The sequence below is a fragment of the Nerophis ophidion genome, linkage group LG11 (assembly GCF_033978795.1).
Source record: "Nerophis ophidion isolate RoL-2023_Sa linkage group LG11, RoL_Noph_v1.0, whole genome shotgun sequence".
Classification (NCBI taxonomy): domain Eukaryota; kingdom Metazoa; phylum Chordata; class Actinopteri; order Syngnathiformes; family Syngnathidae; genus Nerophis; species Nerophis ophidion.
The window spans coordinates 938,245-964,859 of record NC_084621.1 but is presented as its reverse complement, the minus strand read 5'-3'; the positions used below and the strand labels follow the sequence as shown (position 1 = coordinate 964,859).

Below are 26,615 nucleotides of genomic sequence, written 5' to 3'. Positions count from 1 at the left end.
TTTGCTTGCATGGCCCAACTTTATTGATAACACAATTAAATGTTAAATGTTGAGTGCATTCAGGTCAAAGTCCATAAATTAGAATATCATGCTAAAGTTCATTTAAATGTGAAAATAGTATGTGATATAAACTCAGGACATGCAAAGTAAAATATGTCAAGCCTTTTTTTCCTCATTATTTCGATGATAATGGTTTATAGTTCAAAAAAACAAAACATTTTTCAAGATTTTCATAATCTGTGAACCAGGGGTGTCGAAACTGTGGATTTCAGTTTAATAAGGGATCTGACGTCAGATTTATTATTTAATGTAGGAAAATATAATTGCTTAAAATTGCCACCCATCGTGTGGAATAAAGACAACTATTGAAGTTAATAACCATAAATTACACCTTGAAGTGTCCACAGCACAGCATTTTTACATATGGCCCAAACCAGACAACCTTTCTCACTCCTGGTGCAAATAAAACTAGCACAAAAAGTCAACACCCATGGTCACACGTAACACAACCTGCTCACTGAACTTTCTTGATATTATTAAACATGTCCAAGCACTACACATAATTCATAATTATACCCATGTAAATCCCCTGAAATGCATGATGGGAAACTTGCAAAACCCTCTCTTCATACTTTTCCATGTTCGGCGCTTGATATTTTTGATTGATTACAAAACTTTTAGGAGGTGGTCACGGAAGTACACAAAGTATGAATCAAACTTTTAAATACTGTAAATAATGTCATGTATAATAATGTAAATAATGTAATAATGTAATGTAAATAATTCAATGTATATACTCTGATGATTAACCTGTGTGATGACTGTATTATGTTGATAGTATATATTTGTACCATGAATTGATTAACGTGGACCCCGACTTAAACAAGTTGAAAAACGTATTGGGGTGTTACCATTTAGTGGTCAATTGTACGGAATATGTACTGAACTGTGCAATCTACTAATAAAAGTATCAATCAATCAATCAATCTGTTAATATCCAATCATATTAATCCATCCATCCATCCATTTTCAACCGCTTATTCCCTTTTTTGGGGTCGCTGGCGCCTATCTCAGCTACAATCGGGTGGAAGGCAGGGTACGCCCTGGACAAGTCGCCACCTCATCGCAGGGCCAACACAGATAGACGGACAACATTCACACACTAGGGACCATTTAGTGTTGCCAATCAACCTATCCCCAGGTGCATGTCTTTGGAGGTGGGAGGGGCCTATCCCCAGGTGCATGTCTTTGGAGGTGGGAGGGGCCTATCCCCAGGTGCATGTCTTTGGAGGTGGGAGGAAGCCGGAGTACCCGGAGGGAACCCACGCAGTCACGGGGAGAACATGCAAACTCCACACAGAAAGATCCCAAGCCTGTATTTGAACCCAGGACTGCAGGACCTTCGTATTGTGAGGCAGACGCACTAACCCCTCTTCCACCGTGAAGCCCTCATATTAATCCATTATATTAATATAAGTATATATATATATATATATATATATATATATATATATATATGTATGTATGTATGTATGTATGTATGTGTGTGTATATATACATATATATATATATATATATATATATAGTATATATATATATATATATATATATATATATATATATATATATATAGTATATACATACAGTATATACATATATATAGTATATACATACAGTACAGGCCAAAAGTTTGGACACACCTTAGTCAATGTGTTTTCTTTATTTTCATGACTATTTACATTGTAGATTGTCACTGAAGGCATCAAAACTATGAATGAACACATGTGGAGTTATGTACTTAACAAAAAAAGGTGAAATAACTGAAAACATGTTTTATAATAAATGGTAAATGGATTGTACTTGTATAGCGCTTTTCTACCTTCAAGGTACTCAAAGTGCTTTGACACTACTTCCACATTCACACACTGATGGAGGGAGCTGCCATGCAAGGCGCTAACCACGAACCATCAGGAGCAAGGGTGAAGTTTCTTGCTCAAGGACACAACAGGCGTGACGAGGTTGGTAGAAGGTGGGGATTGAACCAGGAACCCTCAGGTTGCTGGCACGGCCACTCTCCCAACCGCGCCACGCCGTCCTATTCTAGTTTCTTCAAAATAACCACACTTTGCTCTGATTACTGCTTTGCACGTTCTTGGCATTCTCTGGATGGGCTTCAAGAGGTAGTCAGTCCCCTGCAAGGGTTTTCATGAAAATGAAGAAAACTGAAATGAGGTGTGTCCAAAATGTTGCCCTGTACTGTATATGTACATATACACATATACATTTTTTTCCAATGCGGCCCTCAATTCAAAACATTCGTACACCCCTACTGTAAGCTATAATCATCAAAATGATATCAAACAAAGGCTTGAAATATCTGACATGTTCTGAGCTTCACTTTGTAAATGTAATTGCTGGAATAAACTTTTGCACAATACTACCATTTTCCTGGCTGTAGAATATACACTGGCACCATTTATATATGAAGTAAACTAAAGGTTTGCATTAAAAAAAACAACATTAAGTCATTTCATTTGTGTAAAATCATAATCGTACTTTTACGTGTTCATTGCTTTAAAATTGCACTTCTGTTGGGAAAATTGTTCCCGGTTTAGCAGTTTGGTGTAGCGACAATTGCGAATAACAAAGTATAAATGTAACCCTAACCCATTTAATGAAAAAGAGCGGCGACATATAGAATATGACATAATGATGTGTTTGAATAGGCCATGATAGCGGTGTAACAGCAAAGTATATCATTAGAGGTGTTGTACTTAGTAACCACAGCGTGTACAAGCCAGGTCGTCCTGCTCCTTACACGGGCTCCATGAGGAGCTCCTCCAAGTCGGAAGGTTCCAGCTCACGAAACGCGGCGTGACTGCCGATCACGAACAAGGTCGCTCCTGAAAGAGAAATTATTCATCTTACTAACCATTCTTCCCACAAACCATTGTTTTGTTGTTTTATTGCCGGGTGTTGTTGATCAACGACAAGTCTTTGCGCTCCACCATTAGCTTCAGCTTTCCAGGTGTCACGTATCCTCTGCAGGTGGTTTGCGGCTACAGCACTTTTCATATTGTTGTAAAATCTGTCACTTTTTACGACATTTTCACCCCCTGTTGCTATTTTTGGTGAAGGAAGCTAATTTTTGTCCCTAATATTTAAGTATCACACCATGAGAAATAAATACTGGACTACCTCGCTAGCTGTCAAAAAAACTTGGATTAGATTAGAAGGTAAGGAGATATATTGTTAGGATTTTATCAATACTTAGACCAATATCCTTTTTTCTTCCCAATATTTACTGGTACTATACAGTGCAACCTCAATTTCTGAACCCCTAGTTCTATGAACAACAGGTGCAGTGCATTCCTCCATCACATGCACAGACAGTTCCCAGCACACTACAGCAGGGCTACTGACAGTGACGTGCTGTCAGGGGATGCAAGTCAGGCAGTGCCTCACCTGCCACCAGGTGGCTTAACCATGAGATGTTCCAAAACAAAGTAATAAAATGAAATACGTTTTAATATTTCTCTTTTGGTTTATGCTTTCTATGTGATTTTGGTGTGGTTCCTGTATATGTTGATCATTTTCATGGTTAAAATCGCGGAAATTCCATGTTTCCTGATCAAAACAATGCAGCAGACGAGAAGTGAGGCAGACACAGGCGGTGCCTCCACGGCTACACACAGTGTGTATTGGGCGTGTGCGTGCGAGGTGGCGCATGCTTGTTGCCGCGGGGAAAAGGCAGGTCGTGAGGCAGCAAGTACCTCTGCCTCAAGGTAGGGGGCGATACATTGTCAACTTGCCACACTGGGAGAAGTGGGGGCGCTCAAGATAGCAGACACATGTCTCTCCAGCAGAAGCCAGTCTTTTTTTATTTTCTTTTTTTTTTAACTGTATTTATAACAAACATGACATTTTTATTAGAGTAAGCCAGCGTTTGTGGGTGTTTTTGTCAGCGACTTGTCCAGGGTGTACATCGCCTTCCGCCCGATTGTAGCTGAGATAGGCACCAGTGCCCCCCGCGACCCCAAAGGGAAATAAGCGGTAGGAAATGGATGGATGTGCCGCCAATCTTTTCTTCCTGAAATCCTTGTGAATGTTGAAAGAAGTGCGGTCCAGCAGTAACTTGAACAATCAACTTCGGCGAGGAAGATAAATGCTTCAAATTAGGGCTGGGAGATATATCCATGTAAACGATATATCTCGGGTTTGTCCCTGTGCGATATAGAAAATGACTATCGTAATATTCGAGTACACGTATAGTATACTACCATGAATCGATTAACGTGGACCCCGACTTAAACAAGTTGAAAAACTTTTTCGGATGTTACCATTTAGTGCTCAATTGTAGGGAATATGTACTGAACTGTGCAATCTACTAATAAAAGTATCAATCCATCAATCAATACGTTGTCACGCAGTTGCTTTTAGCTGCAGGCATTACACTACAGGCTCTTCTCACTCCTTCTCGTCTCTCCTCCTCACAGAGACGTAAAACAAGCCCGCCTTCTTTACATACGTCACATTCTGTCGCGCGTTAGGCGTCATACGCTCTCGCCGAGCAGACATGTAGCAGCATGGCTAACGTTAGCTGAGGCAGATGGCGCAAGCAGAGTGGAGAGAGTTGAGTGACAATACAAAAAATGTTGCTACAAAAAGGTAGCAGCACTATTAATTGGTTCTTTCATTTCAAAAGTCACCTGTGAGAGAATGAAGAGTATTTAATAAATACAGATTTGGCCAATTGACTTAGTTGTGATTTCTCTCTCTGCATGAAAGTTTAAAAGTAGCATATATTAGTGCAGTATGAAGAAGAATGTTTGAATGTAGACACATAGAATCATCATACTGCTGTGATTATATGTATCAAGTGGTCATTCAAGGCTAAGGCAAAATATCGAAATCTATATCGTATATCGCGATATGGCCTAAAAATATCGGAATATTAATAAAAAGCCAATATCGCCCAGCCCTAGTTCAAATCTTTGTAAAAACATTTTTTCTTGAAAGTGCGTGAATCCACGCCATCCCATTTCAATATTTTTTCATAATATATTTTCCTTTTCAACCTTTTTAAAATACACCCAAATCTGCAATGATGCAGGTAGATAAACGGTGCCCAATTGGACACTTTCCATCTGAAACCCAGAAGTGCATCTATTTTGTGACCTTCTTCTTCATCCATCCATCCTTTTTCCTACCGCTTATTCCCTTTGGGGTCGCAGGGTCACTGGTGCCTATCTCAGCTACAATCGGGCAAAAGGCGGGGTACACCCTGGACAAGTGGCCACCTCATCGCAGTCTCTACTTCATTACATTTGTAATTTAAAGTAACTCAAGGCCTACCATAGCTATAGCTGCTGCTGGAACCAATTAACACATTGAGTCACATAGTTAAAACTCGAAGTGAAAACTTTGTGCTGCCCAAGCAGGGGTGCACTCTAACGTGTGTTGTGAATATTTTATTGTTTGGGATTCATTTAGTGAAGTGTGGAGTGAACTATATTTGTATAGCGTGTTTTCTCTCGTGACTCAAAGCGCTTTAAATAGTGCAGGGTATCTGCAGGTTTCAGCAAGTCAAATTCAAGAGAGATCCAAAAACTTTGACATCCAAAACAAGCAAACCAACACCAACGCCAGTAAAAACATAATAACCGAGGTGAGGGTAAAAATAAATTACATTTGGTCAATAATAGTGCAAAACAGTATTATAACAACAACAAAACACTGAACACACACTCAAATGAGCCTCAGTTGAGCTTCAGCTGGCTGTTCTCATTCACGAGTTCTGCCTCGATTTTTTTCAGCTCACTCATTTTTTCTTAGTATCTCTTGAGGAGATACAAAGAAAAATGACTCAGCTGAAATCAATCACTTTTACTTAAAGACGTGCCGTAACTTTTACTCAAAGACGTGCCCCGGAAAAAAAACAAAGAACCGAGTACTGAATTTAAGACCGTTTTAGGAATTTCTAATAAATGTAATACTTTTTAAGGCCTTCATTTTGGATACATGAATTTAAGACTTTTTAAGGATTCGCGGATACCCTGTAGTGGAACCCAATATCTAAGTTACATTTAAAGCAGTGTGGGTGGCACTGGGAGCAGGTGGGCAAAGTGTCTTGCCCAAGGACACAACGGCAGTGACTAGGATGGCGGAAGTGGGGATTGAACCTGGAACCCTCAAGTTGCTGGCACGGCCACTCTACCAACTGAGCTATACCGCCCTGGCATTGTGGCTAAACAAAACAGTACAGTGTGTATGCGGACTCACCCAGAACCCAAAAAACTGCAGCGCCTGCTCCTGCCAGCCAGAACACAGGCAAGGAAACAGCTCCAGCTAGACTCATCTGGTGTGGGACAGTCAGTTCCTTGCCTGAAAAAATATACTATAAATATACATAGAATTAAATAAATAAATATATATTATGTGTATATGTAAGATGTACAACTCTTACAATATACACAAAAGATCTATTCTCTCAAATACTGTTCACAAATCTGTGTTAGTGAGCATTTCTTCTTTGCCAAGATAATCCATCCCACCTCGCAGGTGTGGCATGTACAGATGCTGATTAAACAGCAGGATTATTGCTTGCACAGGTGTGCCTTAGGCTGCCCACAATGAAAGGCCACTCTGAAATGTGTACTTTTGCTGTATCTGAGGTCTGTTTGCCACTTCCCTCACACAGTGCAACACATCTTCGACGCATAGAGTTGAGCAGGTTGTTGATTGTAGAATGTGGGTCCACTCCTCTTCAATGGCTGTGCCAATTTGCTGGATATTGTCAGGGACTGGAACACGCTGTCGCATACGCCGATCCCCAACATCCCAAACATGCTCAATGGGTGACAAGTCCGGTGAGTATGCTGATCATGCAAGAAATGGGATGTTTTCAGCTTCCAGGAATTGTGTATAGGTCCTTGCAACATTGTCATGCTGCAACATGAGGTTAAGGTCTCCCGTGTGTGGCACAACAATGAGCCTCGGAATTTTGTCACGATATATCTGTTCATTCAAAATGTTATCAATAAAATACACTTAGGTTCGTTGTCCATAAACACACGCCTGCCCATAGCATAACCCCCCCCCCCCCACTATGGGCCACTAAGTCACAATATTGACATCAGCAAAATGCTCTTCCACGCGATGCCTTCTGCCCCAAACAGTGAAAAGCGGAATTCATCTGTGAAGAGAACACCTCTCCAACGTGCCTTTCTCACAGTTTGCGCAGAAATTATTTGGTTATGCAAACCAATTGTTGCAGCAGCTCTCCAAGTGGCTGGTCTCAGACAATCATGGAAGTGCACCTGCTGGATTTGGAGGTCCTGAGCTGGTGTGGAATGTGAGGCCAGTTGGATGTACTGCCAAATTGTCTGAAACGCCTTTGGAGTCGAATTATGGTAGAGAACTGGCACGCTGTTTTCTACTTGACAACTGGCGCGGCAATCGCTAGCTAACAACGGGCACATTAATTGCTAGTTGACAACTGTCATGCTAATCGCTAGCTGATAACTTCTGTATTAATCGCTGGCTGACAACAGACACGCTATTTGCTAGTTGACAACTGGCGCACTAATCACTATCTGACCATAGGCATGCTAATCGATAGCTGACAACTGCCGTGTTAATTACTAGTTGACATCTTGTGCACTAATCGCTCGTTGACAACTAGCATGCTATTCAAGTTAGTTGACAACTGCCGCACTAATCACTACCTAACAACTTTCGCATTAATCGCTAACTGACAATGAGCATGATAATCGCTAGCTGACAACGGGCGCGCTAATCACTGGCTAAAAACACACACTAATCGCTAGCTGAAAACTGGCACACTATTCGCTACCTAAGAACTGGCTCTATCGCTAGCTAGACTGGCGCACTAAACACTAGCAGACAACTGCCATGTTAACCACTAGTTGACAACTGCTGCCCTAGTTGCTAGCTAACTGCCGCATTAAACACTAGCTGACAACTACCACTAGTTGACAACTGCTGAACTAATCGCTAGCTGACAACTGGCGCACTAAACACTAGCAGACAACTGCCGTGTTAACCACTAGTTGACAACTGCTGAACTAATCGCTAGCTGACAACTGGCGCACTAAACACTAGCAGACAACTGCCGTGTTAACCACTAGTTGACAACTGCTGAACTAATCGCTAGCTGACAACTGCAGCACTAAACACTAGCTCACAACTGCCGTGTTAAAAACACTAGTTGACAACTGCTGAACTAATCGCTAGTTGACAAATAGTGCACTAATCGCTAGCTGACTACTGGCATGTTAACCACTAGTTGACAACTGCTGAACTAATCGCTAGTTGGCAACTGCCGCACTGGTTGCTAGCTGACAACTGCCGCACTAAACACTATCTCACAACTGCCTTGTTAACCACTAGTTGACAACTGATGAACTAATTGCTAGTTGACAAATAGTGCACTAATCGCTAGCTGACAACTGGCATGTTAACCACTAGTTGACAACTGCTGAACTAATCGCTAGCTGACAACTGGCGCACTAAACACTAGCAGACAACTGCCGTGTTAACCACTAGTTGACAACTGCTGAACTAATCGCTAGCTGACAACTGCAGCACTAAACACTAGCTCACAACTGCCGTGTTAAAAACACTAGTTGACAACTGCTGAACTAATCGCTAGTTGACAAATAGTGCACTAATCGCTAGCTGACTACTGGCATGTTAACCACTAGTTGACAACTGCTGAACTAATCGCTAGTTGGCAACTGCCGCACTGGTTGCTAGCTGACAACTGCCGCACTAAACACTATCTCACAACTGCCTTGTTAACCACTAGTTGACAACTGATGAACTAATTGCTAGTTGACAAATAGTGCACTAATCGCTAGCTGACAACTGCCGCACTAAACACTAGCTCACAACTGCCGTGTTAACCACTAGTTGACAACTGATGAACTAATTGCTAGTTGACAAATAGTGCACTAATCGCTAGCTGACAACTGGCATGTTAACCACTAGTTGACAACTGCCATGTTAACCACTAGTTGACAACTGCTGAACTAATCGCTAGTTGGCAACTGGTGCACTAAAGGCTTGCTGACAACTGCCATGTTAACCACTAGTTGACAACTGCCATGTTAACCACTAGTTGACAACTGATGTACTAATCGCTAGCTGACAACTGGCGCACTAAACACTAGCAGACAACTGCCGTGTTAACCACTAGTTGACAACTGCTGAACTAATCGCTAGCTGACAACTGCAGCACTAAACACTAGCTCACAACTGCCGTGTTAAAAACACTAGTTGACAACTGCTGAACTAATCGCTAGTTGACAAATAGTGCACTAATCGCTAGCTGACTACTGGCATGTTAACCACTAGTTGACAACTGCTGAACTAATCGCTAGTTGGCAACTGCCGCACTGGTTGCTAGCTGACAACTGCCGCACTAAACACTATCTCACAACTGCCTTGTTAACCACTAGTTGACAACTGATGAACTAATTGCTAGTTGACAAATAGTGCACTAATCGCTAGCTGACAACTGCCGCACTAAACACTAGCTCACAACTGCCGTGTTAACCACTAGTTGACAACTGATGAACTAATTGCTAGTTGACAAATAGTGCACTAATCGCTAGCTGACAACTGGCATGTTAACCACTAGTTGACAACTGCTGAACTAATCGCTAGTTGGCAACTGGTGCACTAAAGGCTTGCTGACAACTGCCATGTTAACCAATAGTTGACAACTGCTGTACTAATCGCTAGCTGACAACTGCCATGTTAACCACTAGTTGACAACTGCTGTACTAATCGCTAGCTGACAACTGCCATGTTAACCACTAGTTGACAACTGCTGTACTAATCGCTAGCTGACAACTGCCATGTTAACCACTAGTTGACAACTGCTGAACTAATTGCTAGTTGAAAACTGGTGCACTAATCGCTAGCTGACAACTGGGGTGTTAACCACTAGTTGACAACTGCCGCACTAATTGCTAGCTGACAACTGCCGAACTAATTGCTAGCTGACAGCTGGTGCACTAAACACTAGCTGACAGCTGGCATGTTAACCACTAGTTGACAACTGCTGAACTAATTGCTAGTTGAAAACTGGTGCACTAATCGCTAGCTGACAACTGGGGTGTTAACCACTAGTTGACAACTGCCGCACTAATTGCTAGCTGACAACTGCCGAACTAATTGCTAGCTGACAGCTGGTGCACTAAACACTAGCTGACAACTGGCATGTTAACCACTAGTTGACAACTGCTGAACTAATCGTTAGTTGACCACTAACACGCTCTTTGCTAGCTGGCAACTAGAGTGCTAATCGCTAGCTCTGCTAAAAGGGATACAATAATATAATTTTGATAAGTATAAACTACATTACACTAGAGTATGTAAAAAGTACAGTGCAGTGTGTACAATCAATGTTAATGTGTATTTAAAGACATTGAGAATTGTGGAAAAATTGTGTGGGGAATGGAAAAAAAGATTTTAAGAAAACCTGACCAACTAAAAATTTCATGACCCACCTGCAATACCTGTGCAGATACCTGCAGGGCCACGGACCCCTCGTTAGACCTCTACATTACAGCATATACACATTATTCTGGGTTTATACGCTTTATTACGATTTTTTGTAAGGGGTGCTGGAAGCCGGCAGACCCGTCAGCGATCCTGTTCTGTCTCCCTGTAATGTTTGTCTGATCTTGAATGGGATTGTGCTGAAAAATTTAATTTCCCTGAAGGAACTCTCCTGACGGAATAAATAAAGTACTATCTAATCTAATATAATCTTTACTTACCAAGGATCACCAGCTTCGACTCCAGCGATTTAAGATGGACGATGTAGAAGGCACCGAGGAACACGGCCAATGCGATGAGCAACATCGGAGAGCTGATTCTGAAATATAGGACCAAATATATAAGATACTGAATCCTGGCATGCTAATCGCGAGCTGACCACAGGCACACTAGTGTATATACCAGACCTGGGCAATTATTTTGACCAGTGGGGCCAAATTTAGAGAAAGAAATGTGTCTGGGGGCCGGTATATCTATTTTTAGGAACACTAATACAAAACCTCACAAAAATGTCTGATTGAATGCTAAAAACGTTATGACAGACTGCCTTGAAAAAGGAATGGAATTTCAACTTTTTTTACTGAATGAGACATCCACAATGTACAAGAAAAACAAAGAATGTGGGGTTTACAATATAACTATGTATGATATTGACAACATCCCTCCCGATTGACGTATTTTACTAACAAGCGAAATGCAACAGAGAAATATGACCCCAAAGGGTAAAAAAAACCCCACCTACAATCTGATTTATCACTAAGCTTTAGGACTTTGTTGTAAAAATCTCCATCCGCACCTGTCCCTGACACCCGCATTTCATGCTGGCCGTTCTGGAAACACTCTGTGGAAACACTCCCCACCCACACTGCTTGGTGCCTCGTCTGAGCTGCTGTTACTAAGATTACCATAGTAACTAATTAGATCAACATAGTAACTAGTATATTCAAGTGAAAGTACCACTGATACACACACACTAGGTGTGGTAAAATTACCCTCTGCATTTGACCCAGCCCCTTGTTCCACACCCTGGGAGGTGAGGGGAGCAGTGAGTAGCAGTGGTGGCCACGCTCTGCAATCATTTTGGTGATATTATGCAAAAGCACAGATTCCAACCATTGAAATAATTTGTATACCGTATTTCCTTGAATTGCTGCAGGGTATATAGTATGCGCCTGCCTAGAATTGCTGCCGGGTCAAACTCGTTTCGCAAAATATTATTTTTATTAGCGCATGTCTAGAATTTCTGCCGGGTCAAACTCGTTTTGCAAAATAATTAGCATATGCCTAGAATTTGCGCCGGATCAAACTCGCCACGTCACGAGTGAAACTTCACCTGTCATCGTTTTCAAAACGGACTTGGCTGATTTCAATCATTTGAAATCGCATGAAGGGAAGAAGATTAAGAGCTATTCAGTAGGATTTAAGGTCCAAGCTATTGAATATGGTAAAAAAAAAACAGTAAGCAGCTATGTTTTATTAATATACCGTAGCTGCGTGTGTCAAATACGAGTCGTCATTAAATGACTCCCGTCTCCTGGTGGTAGAGGGCGCTAGTGATCCTTTTTGCGACTACTCGGCTGCAGAAGAAGTGACAACAAGCAGCAAGAGTGAGCAGCGATCCTTTATTTTTTCCTCTCACTTGCACTTTTAACATGGAGGATTATATATCTAAATTAAAACAGTTTTCTAAACTGGACTTTAAATCGAAGCAGGAGGTAATTGCTTTCGTCCTCTCCAAGGTTCTCATAGTCATCATTGTCACCGACGTCCCACTGGGTGTGAGTTTTCCTTGCCCTCATGTGGGCCTACAGAGGATGTGGTAGTGGTTTGTGCAGCCCTTTGAGACACTAGTGATTTAGGGCTATATAAGTAAACATTGATTGATTGATTGATTGATAAGAAAGGAAGATCTCCATCAAGACAGAGAGACTTTTAAAACTGAAGAAAGATAAGGAAGACTTCTATAAACAAGTTATCGATGCTTTAGATCAGAAGGAGCTGTGCATGGACTTCATTTACAAGTAAAGGTAAGACCATAATACAATTTTTTTTATTAAATGTGCTTTTCATGATGGTATCCTTACATCACACTCAAATTTATAAGCGCAGGCCTAAATTTACCGCATGCCTTTGGTAATCGCTGGAGTGAGAAGAGGTTTTAAAATAATTAGCGCATGCTTGCCTTTACCGCATGCCTTTGTTTAACGCCGGAGTGAGAAGAGGTTTTAAATTATTTAGCGCCCCGGCGGCAATTCAAGGAAATACGGTAGTTCAAGACTTACGGTCTTTAGAAAACATCACTGCACATCATAATGGCAGCTACACTTTCCATCTTAAAGATCTAAAACAATTCTTTGGGAATGTCCGGTGGGCCGGATTGAAAAGTTTAACGGGCCACATGTGCCCCCCGGGCCTTAATTTGCCCAGGTCTGGTACATACATATAATATATTGTATAGACTCCTTCCTCATAAAAACTGGAGTCTTCTCACATGCAGTAGAGGATGAGGCCCAAGAAGATGAAGGTGTAGTTGCTGTTGAACGTCTCCACATTTTTCACCACCCGCTGACACAGCTCGCCAAAGTGGCGAGGTTTGGAGAACTTGCGCTGGTCCACGAAGCTGGCCCACGGTCGGATGGACAGGCGGCGCCGGTCCAGCCACTCTTTGGCCACACTGGTGGAGATGCCTTTGGGGAGGCCCAGCCTGCAGCGGGAAAAGGAGATGCAAAGACTTAATATAAGCAGTGAAGTTGAATATCTATATGCTGGACTATATTATGTCGTACTTGGCCAAGATCCCGGCTCCACCAGTAGGATGAGCATCCTCAGCACTGAACAGATCTCCAGCTTTGCTCTCCATGTCCACCTGGCAGTTCTCGCCTTTTGGAGCTGACATCAACTGCACTGTATTAGATAAAATAGTTTAGTGGAGAAAATTAGAAACATGGAAGTGTTGACATTTGTTGAATTTGTATTTTACAAGACCAACTTCAGCGGGGGTGTCAAACTCATTTAGAAAAATCTACTCCCAAGTGGGCCGGACTGGTAAAATCACGGCATGATAACTTAAAATTAACGAAAATTTCAGATTGTTTTCTTTGTTTAAAAATAGAACAAGCACAAATGTACAAATCATAATGTTGTCGGGTTTTTGTTTTTTTAACACTTACATGTTACGGTTAATCATTTTTTGTCGTTATTTAAATTTCCATCCATCCATCCATCCATTTCCTACCGCTTATTCCCTTTGGGGTCGCGGGAGGCGCTGGTGCCTATCTCAGCTACAATCGGGCGGAAGACGGGGTACACCGTTATTTAAATTTCCTGAATAAATTATGTGATAGGGCAGCACAGTGGGAGAGGGGTTAGTGCATCTGCCTCACAATACAAAGGTCCTGAGTTGTAGGGATCTTTCTGTGTGGAGTTTGCATGTTATCCCCGAGACTGCGTGGGTTCCCTCCGGGTACTCCGGCTTCCTCCCACCGCCAAAGACATGCACCTGGGGATAGGTTGATTGGCAACACTAAATTGGCCCTAGTGTGTGAATGTGAATGTTGTCTGTCTATCTGTGTTGGCCTTGCGATAAGGTGGCAACTTGTCCAGGGTGTACACCACCTTCCGCCCGATTGTAGCTGAGATAGGCACCAGCGCCCCCCGCCACCCCAAAAGGAACAGGCGGTAGAACATGGATGGATGGATTATGTGATAATGTTCATCAGTCAACTCATTGGTGTCAATTTTTCAATCAATCAAGACAAAATAATTGTATCAAAATCAAATTACAGGATGTTACTTATGTAGTTTGATCATATTCCTCGACGGATGTACTAACATCATTTGCTTAATTTTGTGCATATGTAGCATCATCTACAAAGATACAAAGAATTGCTGTTGCGACATCCAGTGGACACATTTAGAACAGCAGTTTCATTCATTTAAAAATTTCAGGTAGATTTTTATACTTGCCAAACTCATCTCACGGGCCAGATATATCCTGTTTGCGGGCCTGATCCGGCCCTCGGGCCGTACTTTTGACGCCCCTAAACTATCCATCCATCCATTTCCTACCACTTGTCCCTTTCGGGGTCGAGGCGGGGGTGCTGGAGCCTTTCTATGCTGCATTCGGACAGGAGGCGGGGTCCACCCAAGACATGTTGCCGCCTCATCAAAGGGCCAACACAGAGACAACATTTACACTCGCAACTAAAGCATTTTAAAATCAACGTTAGCTTTTAGCACTTTACAGTGTTTACTTTTGAGGTTGGGATTTTACAGTGGTGCGTTTAATGACACTGTGAAAAGTCAGCTTTTTGTTCCATCCATCCATTTTCTTGTCCCTTTTGGGGGTGCTGGAGCCTATCTCAGCTGTATTCGGGCAGAAGGTGGCGTACACCCTGGACAAGTCGCCGCCTCATCACAGGGCCAACACAGATAGACAGACAACATTCTCACTCACAACTGGAGCATTTTAAAATCAACTCTAAAACATATATGTAATGCTTTTAGCACTTTACAGTGTTTACTTTTGAGGTTTGGATTTTACAGTGGTGCGTTTAATGACGCTGGGAAAAGTCAGCTTTTTGTTAAATAAATAAATGATAAATGGGTTGTACTTGTATAGTGCTTTTCTACCTTCAAGGTACTCAAAGCGCTTTGACACGACTTCCACATTCACACACACATTCACACACTGATGGAGGGAGCTGCCATGCAAGGCGCCAACCAGCACCCATCAGGAGCAAGGGTGAAGTGTCTTGCTCAGGACACAACGGACATGACGAGGTTGGTACTAGGTGGGGCTTGAACCAGGGACCCTCGGGTTGCGCACGGCCACTCTTCCACTGCGCCACGCCGTCCCGTTGTTCCATCCATTTCGTACCGCTTAGCCCTTTTTGGGGTCGCGCCTATCTCAGCTGCATTCGGGCAGAAGGTGGAGTACACCCTGGACAAGTCATTTCCTCATCACAAGGCCAACACAGATAGACAGACAACATTCACACTCACAACTGGAGCATTTTAAAATCAGCTTTGAAACATATAAGTAATGCTGTTAGCACTTTACAGTGTTTACTTTTGAGGTTGGGATTTTACTGTGGTGCGCTTACTGACGCTGGGAAAAGTCAGTGTTTTGTTCTATCCATTTCCTACCGCTTAGCCCTTTTTGGGGTCGCGCCTATCTCAGCTGCATTCGGGCAGAAGGTGGGGTACACCCCTGGACAAGTCGCCGCCCCATCACAGGGCCAACACAGATAGACAACCAACATTCACACTCACAACTGGAGCATTTTAAAATCAACTTTAAAACATATATGCAGCAGGGTGTCCAAACTTTTTCCACTGAGGGCCACAGACTGAAAAATCAAAGTATGAGAGGGCCATTTTGATTTTTTTTCTTTTTTAAAAGCAAAACAATAGTTGTTGTTTTTTTTACCTTTATGGCTTTCCTCAAGTTTGGTCCCGGTCTCCGGAAGGGTCTCAGTCATAAAAATGTTACAAATAAGTCCATCCATTTTCTACCGCTTATTCCCTTTTGGGGTCGCGGGGGGCGCTGGCGCCTATTTCAGCTACAATCGGGCGGAAGGCGGGGTACACCCTGGACAAGTCGCCACCTCATCGCAGGGCCGTTACAAATAAGTCATAAATTATTATTTTTTTCCTTTAACGCTTGAATCTCGAGATGAACTTCAGGTCTGTCTGTCGTTATAACATTTTTTTTATTTAGTTTTTTATATTTATGGCCTTTATGTGAAAACCCTTATTTATATGGCAAACACACAAACTATGCAACATTTTTTCCCAAAACATTTCAAAGTGGAATATTTGACGTGAAGTAATTGGAACCATAAAAAGGTAAATAATTCAGAACAATGAAAAAAAGAATAGGTGTTGAAAATAAGCCAAATGTATATTCATATTTTTTTTACTTTTAACGCTTAAGTCTGTAGATCTCTTGATTATAAGATTTTATGATTTTTTTTCATACTTTTTTGTTTGTTTGTTGCCCTTTTTGTGAAAGAAAACTTTGTTTTGCACAAAATATGCAATATTATCCTCCCAAAATATTTAAAAGTGAAATTGTTCCAGTGAAGTAATTGGAGCCTTCAGCAGGTCAATAACAGTCCCCATGGGAGCTTTGTGTTATTAGTGTCAACACTGCAACTTTTTCTAGTTACATGTCACTGTTTACTCTTTTATTACACTCTTTTTTTTTGTTTTGCATTTTTACTATAGTATTTTTTAGAATGGCCCGCGGGCCGCACTTTGGACACACCTGCTTTACAGTGTTTACTTTTGAGGTTGGGAATTTACAGTGGTGCGTTTAATGACGCTGGGAAAACTCCGCTTTTTGTTCCGAAGGTGGAAAATATGACTCAACCACAAGCGGGGCAACCGACACATTATAAACCTATAGTTTTTGTCTTTTTTACCGAGCTGCATTTAAACAAACTCCACATAGGCTTGACATGAATCCACATTTACGATTTAACACAGAGACATATAAGTAAAAAGGACACCGCTTGCTAGCTAGATGCTATGCTAACAGACGTTATCGGTGGTTCAAATGGGGCAAAAGTACGTGGGTGTATTCATCTAAACACATTAAAACGACAGAAGGTGTCGATTAACGAGTATTTGGAATGGAAAATAACACTCACGATTGAAGTTGTCCGAGTCCCTTCAAGCGTGTTGACGGAAAAGACGTGGCTGGTTGGACATTCTACTTCCGGTTTGGGGAAGCACAAAACACTGCCCCCATTTGACTACAATTCAAACGGTCTTGTTTATATGTAATTTATTCCGATTCTTGTTAGTTGGAGTCGTTGGGATTTGTGTTTTTTTTTTCAAACACTATAAATATAGCTGACCCGTATTATATTGGAATTCAGATAACAGACCTGAGAGCGGCTGTATCGGTTTTTCTCTGCGTGACAAAGAGGCAGAAATCTGACTCCAGAACAGCGAGACGCTCACAGGCTGTGATTGAAAGCTTGTCAGCTCGTCCAGGAAGTGACCCCAACATAAGCAAGACGGTGAGTCGTTTGCCTTCTTCTCTGCCCAAATATCGCTTTATAAATGTAATGTCAAGCGTGTATTTACGTTTTTTTGGGTATTAAAAGGTAGACGCGTTAACGTTACCTCGTCCTTATCGAGGCCCTTTCCGCGCAACGCTAGCTTCTCCGTTACTTCTAAGCCTGCTGTCTGTGGTAAGCTTATATAGTCAAAGTGGAGCTTGGCGTTAACACAACCTTGGTGGACTGAAATTGGTCAAATAATCGTTAGTTGGTTGTTGAAGTGTGTTAGTTGACAGACGGCGACATTTAATTGCACGTGTTACAATGTTTGTGTGTACCCACTCAGGAACGTGACTGCTTACGTAACATGGCGAGGCGGGGATCGACAGACTGAAGAATTTCCCTCCTCCTCCCCCCGACAAACTTTGGAAAGGCAAATGTCAGAAACTTCACAATTGACAACAACGCACAATAACAGGTACGTTTAAAGCGTGGAGTTTGTGTGTTATTGTTAATGTACGGTTTGCTTGTTGTTATGCCAGCTGCGTGTTTTCGACGCGCGTGAGCTTGCTTGGTTTTATTTTTTGTAATTGTTTGAAACCCCTCAGCACGGTGGTATAGGGGTTAGTGTGTCTGCCTCTCAATACGAAGGTCCTTGTTTCGATCCTGCGCTCGGGATCATTCTGTGTGGAGTTTGCATGTCCTCCCCTTGACTGCGTCTGCCCACTTCCAAAAACATGCACCTGGGGATATAGGTTGATTGGCAACACTAAATTGGCCCATGTGTGTGAATGTTGTCCATCCGTGTTGGCCCTGCGATGAGGTGGTGTCTTGTCCAGAGTGTACCACGCCTTACGCCCGATCATACTTGCCAACACTTCTGGATTTTCTGGGAGACTCTCGAAATTCAGCGCCTCTCCCGAAAACCTCCCGGAAGAAACTTTCTCCCGAAATTCAGCCGGAGCTGGAGGCCACGCCCCCTCCTGCTCAAACATGCACAGTTCGAAGCTTGAAAAGGAGGATTGTGGGCAGATCTGACGGCGTTTAAAGTCATTTTTAAAAACGACTGTTAATCCTCCTCCTTTTCGACCGGAAGACCGTGGAGAATTAAAGTAGGAACACTCCAGAGGCAGAAGTTCATTAAGAGGGGCGGACTCACCGGCTCTCCCACAGAGGAAGTCATGTTAGCGGGAAGCGAAGAAATCCTTCTGGATAAACATTTTGTTTGTCAAAGATCTTGCGTTCACAAGACCAAACCAGGTGGGGACCAGCACGTCCAAGGGCGCAGCTAATCCAGGTGGGGCCCGACACACAGCCCGCAGGTGGGGGGAGAGGAGCCACGAGGCGGGAAAGGAAGGCAAGAATCCGGCCAGGTGAAAAAGCTGACTGGGACGTCGAAAAACCAACGTCAAAGTTGATCATATCAGTGGGAGAGGGGCAAAGATCCAACAGTGTTTGGCGGTCATACACAAGCAGTGAGCTGACAGAGACGAAAATAGACGCAAACAACACAAAAACGAACAGAGCTGACAGCGAGAGACGGCAGGCCAAAGCACATACTGGCGCCATCTTCTGGAAACTCGGAATTGACGTTACTCAAATAGTGAAAGGTAAGTAGTGTTGTTGTTTTTTTAGTAACCACCAATCACAGTACAGTTAGTAGAACTGCGTTTTTATTACTGTGTATTCGATAGGTGCCGTCTGAAATTCAACTATTTCTTTTATTTATATATATAATAAAATAAGTATCTATAGCTAGAATTCACTGAAAGTCAAGTATTTCACACACATTATATATATATATATATATATATATAATATATATAATATATAATATAATATAATATATATAATATATAATATAATATAATATATATAATATATATATATATAATACTACACGGTCTAGCTCCATCCTATCTTGCCGATTGTATTGTACCATATGTCCCGGCAAGAAATCTGCGTTCAAAGGACTCCGGCTTATTAGTGATTCCCAAAGCCCAAAAAAAGTCTGCGGGCTATAGAGCGTTTTCCGTTCGGGCTCCAGTACTCTGGAATGCTCTCCCGGTAACAGTTCGAGATGCCACCTCAGTAGAAGCATTTAAGTCTCACCTTAAAACTCATTTGTATACTCTAGCCTTTAAATACACTCCCTTTTTAGACCAGTTGATCTGCCGTTTCTTTTCTTTTTCTTCTATGTCCCACTCTCCCTTGTGGAGGGGGTCCGGTCCGATCCGGTGGCCATGTACTGCTTGCCTGTGTATCGGCTGGGGACATCTCTACGCTGCTGATCCGCCTCCGCTTGGGATGGTTTCCTGCTGGCTCCGCTGTGAACGGGACTCTCGCTGCTGTGTTGGATCCGCTTTGGACTGGACTCTCGCGACTGTGTTGGATCCATTGTGGATTGAACTTTCACAGTATCATGTTAGACCCACTCGACATCCATTGCTTTCCTCCTCTCTAAGGTTCTCATAGTCATCATTGTCACCGATGTCACACTGGGTGTGAGTTTTCCTTGCCCTTATGTGGGCCTACCGAGGATGTCGTGGTGGTTTGTGCAGCCCTTAGAGACTCTAGTGATTTAGGGCTATATAAGTAAACATTGATTGATTGATTGATTGATTGATTGATTTATATATATATATGTATATATATATATATATATATATATATATGTATATGTATATGTATGTATATATATATTTATATATACACACATGTGTGTGTGTATGAAATAGTCGAGTTGGTGAATTGGCTGTAAATATACTCCTCCCCTCTTAACCACGCCCCTAAACCACAACCCCCAGCCCCCACCTCCCGAAATCAGAGGTCTCAAGGTTGGCAAGTATGCGCCCGACTGTAGCTGAGCTAGGCTTCAGCGCCCTCCATAACCATACTTGTCAACCCTCCCGATTTTCCCGGGAGACTCCCGAATTTCAGTGCCCCTCCCGAAAATCTCCTGGGGCAACAATTCTCCCGATTTCCACCCGGACAACAATATAGGGGGCATGTCTTGAAGGCACTGCCTTTTGCGTCCTCTACAACCTGTCGTCCCGTCCACTTTTCACCCGTACAAACAGCGTGCCGGCCCAATCACATAATTAACGCGGCTTCAACACATTTACAAGTGAATGCAATGCATACTTGATCAACAGCCATATAGGCCACACTGAGGGTGGTCGTATAAACACCTTTAACACTGTTACAAATATGCGCCACACTGTGAACCCACTCAAAAGACTGACAAACACATTTTGGGAGAACATCCACACCATAACACAACATAAACACAAAGTTTAAAGCGTGGAGTTTGTGTGTTATTGTTAAAGTACGGTTTGCTTGTTATGATAGCTGCGTGTTTTCGACGCGCGTGAGCTTGCTTGTTTTTTTTAATTTTTTTATTTTTATTGTTTTAAACCCTTCAGCACGGTGGAGTAGGGGTTGGTGCGGCTGCCTCTCAATACGAAGGTCCTGGGTTTGATCCTATGCTCGGGATCATTCTGTGTGGAATGCATGTCCTCCCCTTGACTGTGTGGGTTCCCTCCCGGTACTCTGGCTTCCTCCTACTTCCAAAAACATGAACCTGGGGATAAGTTTATTGGCAACACTAAATTGGCCCTAGTGTGTGAGTGTGAATGTTGTCCATCTGTGTTGGCCCTGCGATGAGGTGGCGACTTGTCCAGGGTGTACTCCGCCTTCAGCCCGGTTGTAGCTGAGATAGGCTCCAGCGCCCCCCGTGACCATACTTGTCAACCCTCCCGATTTTCCCGGTAGACTCCCGAATTTCAGTGCTCCTCCCGAAAATCTCCCGAGGCAACCATTCTCCCGAATTTCTACCGATTTCCACCTGGACAACAATATAGTGAGCGTGCCTTAAAGGCACTACCTTTCGCGTCCTCTACAACCTGTCGTCACGTCCGCTTTTCACCCGTACAAACAGCAGGCCGGCCCAATCACATAATTAATGCGGCTTCAACACATTTACAAGTGAATGCAAGGCATACTTGATCAACAGCCATACAGGTCACACTGAGGGTGGCCGTATAAACAACTTTAACACTGTTACAAATATGCGCCACACTGTGAACCCACACAAAAGAATGACAAACACATTTTGGGACAACATCTGCACCATAACACAACATAAACACAACAGAACTAATACCCAGAACCCCTTGCAGGACTAACTCTTCCGGGACTACAATATTCCACCCACTTCCCGAATTCGTAGGTCTCAAGGTTGGCAAGTATGCCTGTGACCCCAAAATGAATAAGTGGTAGAAATTGGATGGAAGGATGTTTCAATTTTGTATTGAACAAAAAAAATACATTTATAATTCACACAAAAGTCAAGGCACTTTCAACATCAAGGAAAGAAAACAAACGCAAATACAGAAAGTAATAAATATAATAAATAATAATAAAAAATATGACAAAAGACAAAAAGGGCTACCTAAATCACTTTAAATGTTTTTAACAGAGATATCAACTTAAGGGCTTTTGTACTCTTAATAATTTTCCAAGATTTGATTGATAATTGTAAACCATAATGCCAATTAGGAAATGTAGGCCTTGCTTTCATAAGTTGACATTTATGTAGAAACATTTTTGCCTGGAGCATAATATTGTTGACAAAAGTTTCTATGTTTCAGTCGTTTATAAGATATACTGAATTGGATCTTTTCTATAGAGAATGGGGACATCTCCACACCCTTGTTTCTCAGCCAATCTCTGATCTCCTCCCAAAACACATGTACACGCACACATTCCACAAACAGATTGACATCCTCTACAGCTCCACATATGTAACAGCCATAAACCTCCACTAGCTTGCTTGTTAAGACACTTATTTTTCTTGAAGCTGCATTAAACAATTTATAGAGCCAAAGGTCCTAATTTCACTACAATCTTTCAGACAGTGCAAGTATACTTTATTTTAGTTCGTATTTTTGGACAAAAGTAATCAACTTGGGAATTATTTTGCACACCATTAGGTCCTGTATACATTAAGCGGGCTAAGGTGATCCAGGGTAAATCCCATCGAGCCTTGTCCTTGTCCACACACACACAACGGTCGTGTAGGACCTCCACAACTTAATACGTATGCGCAGAAAATGCACACTTCAGTGTCACCTCCAGTGTTGCTTTGTGTGCAAGTTCTTAAATTTAACTTATCTGAACAATATCCATGTTGCGGTATTTCAATTAACTGGAATCCAGTGTGTTGGGGGGCCCTATTGCAGTGAATAAAACCTGAGCCATCATAAATTAATCAAATCTTTATTGGACACGAAAGTATACAATGTGACAAAGAACATTTGACGACAATCAATATATGGATCTAGATATCTTAGACTTAGACTTCCTTTTATTGTCCTTCAAATTTGAACTGATATATATATATATATATATATATATATATATATATATATATATATACAGTGAAGAAAATAAGAATTTGAACACCCTGCTATTTTGCAAGTTCTCCCACTTACAAATCATGGAGAGGTTTGAAATTTTCACGGTACGTGCATGTCCACCGTATGAGAAAATCCAGAAATCACAATCTATGATTTTTTAACAATTTATTTGTGTGATACAGCTGAAAATAGGTATTTGAACACCAACAATAATATTTGGTAGAGTAGCCTTTGTTTGCAATTACAGAGGTCAAACGTTTCCTGTAGTTCTTTAGCAGGCTTGCACAGACTGCAGGAGGGATTTTGGCCCACCACTCCACACAGATCTTCTCTAGATCAGTCAGGTTTCTGGGCTGTCGCTGAGTAACACGGACTTTCAGCTCCCTCCAAAGATTTTCAATTGGATTTAGGTCTGGAGACTAGCTAGGCCACTCCAGAACCTTGATAAGGTTCTTACGAAGCCACTTCTTGGTTTTCCTGGCTGTGTATATATATGTGTGTGTGTATCTGGTCAGGACACTTCTCACTCTTTTGATTTCACCTATATTGTCTATTTGTTTTGGGTGACTTTATATACTCTGGACCTAGACGTTGAGTCCGCGACATACAGTGGGGCAAAAAAGTATTTAGTCAGCCAGCGATTGTGCAAGTTCTCCCACTTAAAATAATGACAGAGGTCTGTGATTTTCATCATAAGTACACTTCAACTGTGAGAGACAGAATGTGAAAAAAAAATCCAGGAATCTACATTGTAGGAATTTTAAAGAATTAATTTGTAAAATATGGTGGAAAATAAGTAGTGAAGTGAAGTGAATTATATTTATATAGCGCTATTTCCTCAAGTGACTCAAAGCGCTTTACATAGTGAAACCCAATATCTAAGTTACAATTAAACCAGTGTGGGTGGCACTGGGAGCAGGTGGGTAAAGTGTCTTGCCCAAGGACACAACGGCATTGACTAGGAAGGCGGAAGCGGAGATCAAACCTGCAACCAAATACTTAGCTATACCGCCCCATCAGGCGGTATAGCTAAATATTTGGTCAACCATTCAAAGCTCTCACTGGTGGAAGCTTTGGCTCAAAATCTCACTATACATGGCCCCATTCATTTGTCCATCCGTTTTCTACCGCTTATTCCCTTTTAACACGGATCAATCGTCCTGTCCCCTTAGCAGAAAAACAGCCCCAAAGCATGGTGTTTCTACCCCCATGCTCACAGTAGGTGTGGTGTTCTTGTGATGCAACTCAGTATTCTTCTTCCTCCAAACACCACCAGTTGAGTTTATACCAAAATGGATACATGGATGATACAGCAGAGGATTGGGAGAATGTCATGTGGTGAGATGAAGCCAAAATAGAACTTTTTGGTATAAACTCAACTCGTCGTGTTTGGAGTAAGAAGAATACTGAGTTGCATCCCAATAACAATAACTGATAGTCTGCTTTGCCAGTCCAAAAACATTCGCTGTTTTCCATAGTCTTCCCTTGACGACCAGGTAATACAAAGCACACACTACGTTTTTTATCACATCCACGGAAGCTCGCATTTTATGTCACACACACACACTAGGTGTGGCGAAAGTATTCTCTGCATTTGACCCATCACCCTTGATCACCCCCTGGGAGCAGTGAGCAGCAGCAGTGGCCGCGCCCTGGACACATTTTTGGTGATTTAACCCCCAATTCCAACCCTTGATGCTGAGTGCCAAGCAGGAAAGGAATGGGTTCCATTTTTATCGTCTTTGGTATGACTCGGTATGACGTTTGAACTGACCTCTGTATTCCACACAACTGCCAAGATGGTCCAGAAAAATAGAAACCAAGTTAATCTGGAACAGTATTCTACGCTCAAATGCTCTTTTTTTGGGGATTTAAAACTCATTCCATCCATCCACAGAGCTTTTGCTGCCTTATAAATGAACTCCGCGACATTCAAAAGTTTTGTTTTCATGACTCTGTCTACAAATGATTTTGAAAAAACTCTCTGCCGTCAGTCTTTACTTTGGACTTGCATCTGCCTGATACGTTCTTGGTAGTAGCGTCATGTTTATAGCACAATCTAAGATGATTTCTTGATTCACTTAACCTCTACCTGATACATCTATTCATCCATTTTCTACCGCTTGTCCCTTTCGGGCTCACAGGGGGTGCTGGAGCCTATCTCAACTGCACCTCTACCTGATCTGAACCAAAATTGATCCCCAATTACTTCCGAAGCATCAAACAGGTTTATATGTGTTTATAGTGTATATGTATTTTCTCATTCTGTTTTGCACACTCTTGGAGTCAACATGCACATAGTCATGTACATAGTGTATATACCCCCCACCCCCCATTTTTTAAATATATATTGTTTTTCAAATCACCTGACATGTATACCGCATTTTTCGGAGTACAAGTCGCTCCGGAGTATAAGTCGCACCTGCCGAAAATGCATAATAAAGAAGGAAAAAAACATATATAAGTCGCACTGGAGTTTAAGTCGCATTTTTGGGGGAAATTTATTTGATAAAACCCAACACCAAGAATAGACATTTGAAAGGCAATTTAAAATAAATAAAGAATAGTGAACAACAGACTGAATAAGTGTAGGTTATATGAGGCATAAATAACCAACTGCTATGTTAATCTAACATATTATGGTAAGAGTCATTCAAATAACTATAACATATACAACATGCTATACATTTATCAAACAATCTGTCACTCCTAATTGCTAAATATGATGAAATCTTATACGTCTACTCTCTCACATGAATGAGCTAAATAATATTATTTGATACTTTACAGTAATGTGTTAATAATTCCACACATAAGTCGCTCCCGAGTATAAGTCGCACCCCCGGCCAAACTATGAAAACAACTGCGATTTATAGTCCGAAAAATACGATACTGTGTATATGTACACAATTGTTCAATTTTTTTAACATCATTTTTTATATACATGTTACAGGTTATAAGTCTTTTATTATTGAATGTATCAAATGTGATGAATATGTTATTGCCCACAATGGAAACAAGCCTTTTGGCTTTTTTTGCCATCCATTTGCCTTTTTAAAGCATTACATAGATTTAATTCTTTTAAGATGTCAATAAACTTCGCAATCCAACAATTAATCAATTCTGTCTGGTATTTAACATCTGCATAGCAATTAAAGAGATAATATTTCTAATCTGTGTTAATATTACAGCAGACATCCCAACATAGCTTGGCTGCCAACTTGTTTGGAACCACAGACGTCTGGTGTGACGTCATAAATGTCAACCTGAAAGTAAAGAAATTAAATGCGCTAAAAAGTAATAAGCCCCGAGTGTACGGGAGTCATACTGCATATGACCAATAGTCGCATTAGAGTGTTTGCATGGACAATTGGACTTCACAGGTAGGTGTGAAAATACCCCAAAAAATATATATTTGAAAAATAAAATTAGAATTTAGTGCATTGAAATGTAGTGAGTGTACCTACAAAGCCATTAGACTTAAAAGTCACAGCCTATCTTGGATTGACAAAATAACTATTAAATGGATAAAAACTATTCTCGGTATCAAATACCTAATTCGTCATGTCCACGTATTAATTTTGTGCTAGAT

General features: G+C 41.6%; 2 protein-coding genes across 4 annotated transcripts in view; one reads left to right on the top strand and one right to left on the bottom strand.

Annotated features, from left to right (window-relative positions):
- rabac1 (Rab acceptor 1 (prenylated)) lies at positions 1-17,396 on the bottom strand. 2 transcript variants are annotated; one of them, XM_061914804.1, is made up of 6 exons: positions 17,247-17,396; positions 13,377-13,494; positions 13,082-13,294; positions 10,812-10,909; positions 6,283-6,384; positions 1-2,903 (listed from the first exon to the last, which is right to left on the bottom strand). In XM_061914804.1, exons 2-6 carry the CDS (start codon positions 13,484-13,486, stop codon positions 2,815-2,817), a joined length of 612 nt encoding a protein of 203 aa, XP_061770788.1. In that variant the 5' UTR covers positions 13,487-13,494; positions 17,247-17,396; the 3' UTR covers positions 1-2,814. The 2 variants fall into 2 exon arrangements, with proteins under 2 accessions (XP_061770788.1, XP_061770789.1); XM_061914805.1 differs by having other exon boundaries at positions 13,377-13,499; positions 17,247-17,297.
- Positions 17,397-17,435: 39 nt separating this feature from the next.
- dedd1 (death effector domain-containing 1) overlaps positions 17,436-26,615 on the top strand; it is a 30,823-nt gene continuing 21,643 nt past the window's right edge. Inside the window, exons 1-2 of one of the 2 annotated variants that reach the window (XM_061914801.1) lie at positions 17,436-17,621; positions 17,950-18,081. In XM_061914801.1, the coding sequence (XP_061770785.1) occupies positions 18,041-18,081 (41 nt within the window). In that variant the 5' untranslated portion in view covers positions 17,436-17,621; positions 17,950-18,040. The other variant, XM_061914802.1, reaches the window with a different exon arrangement.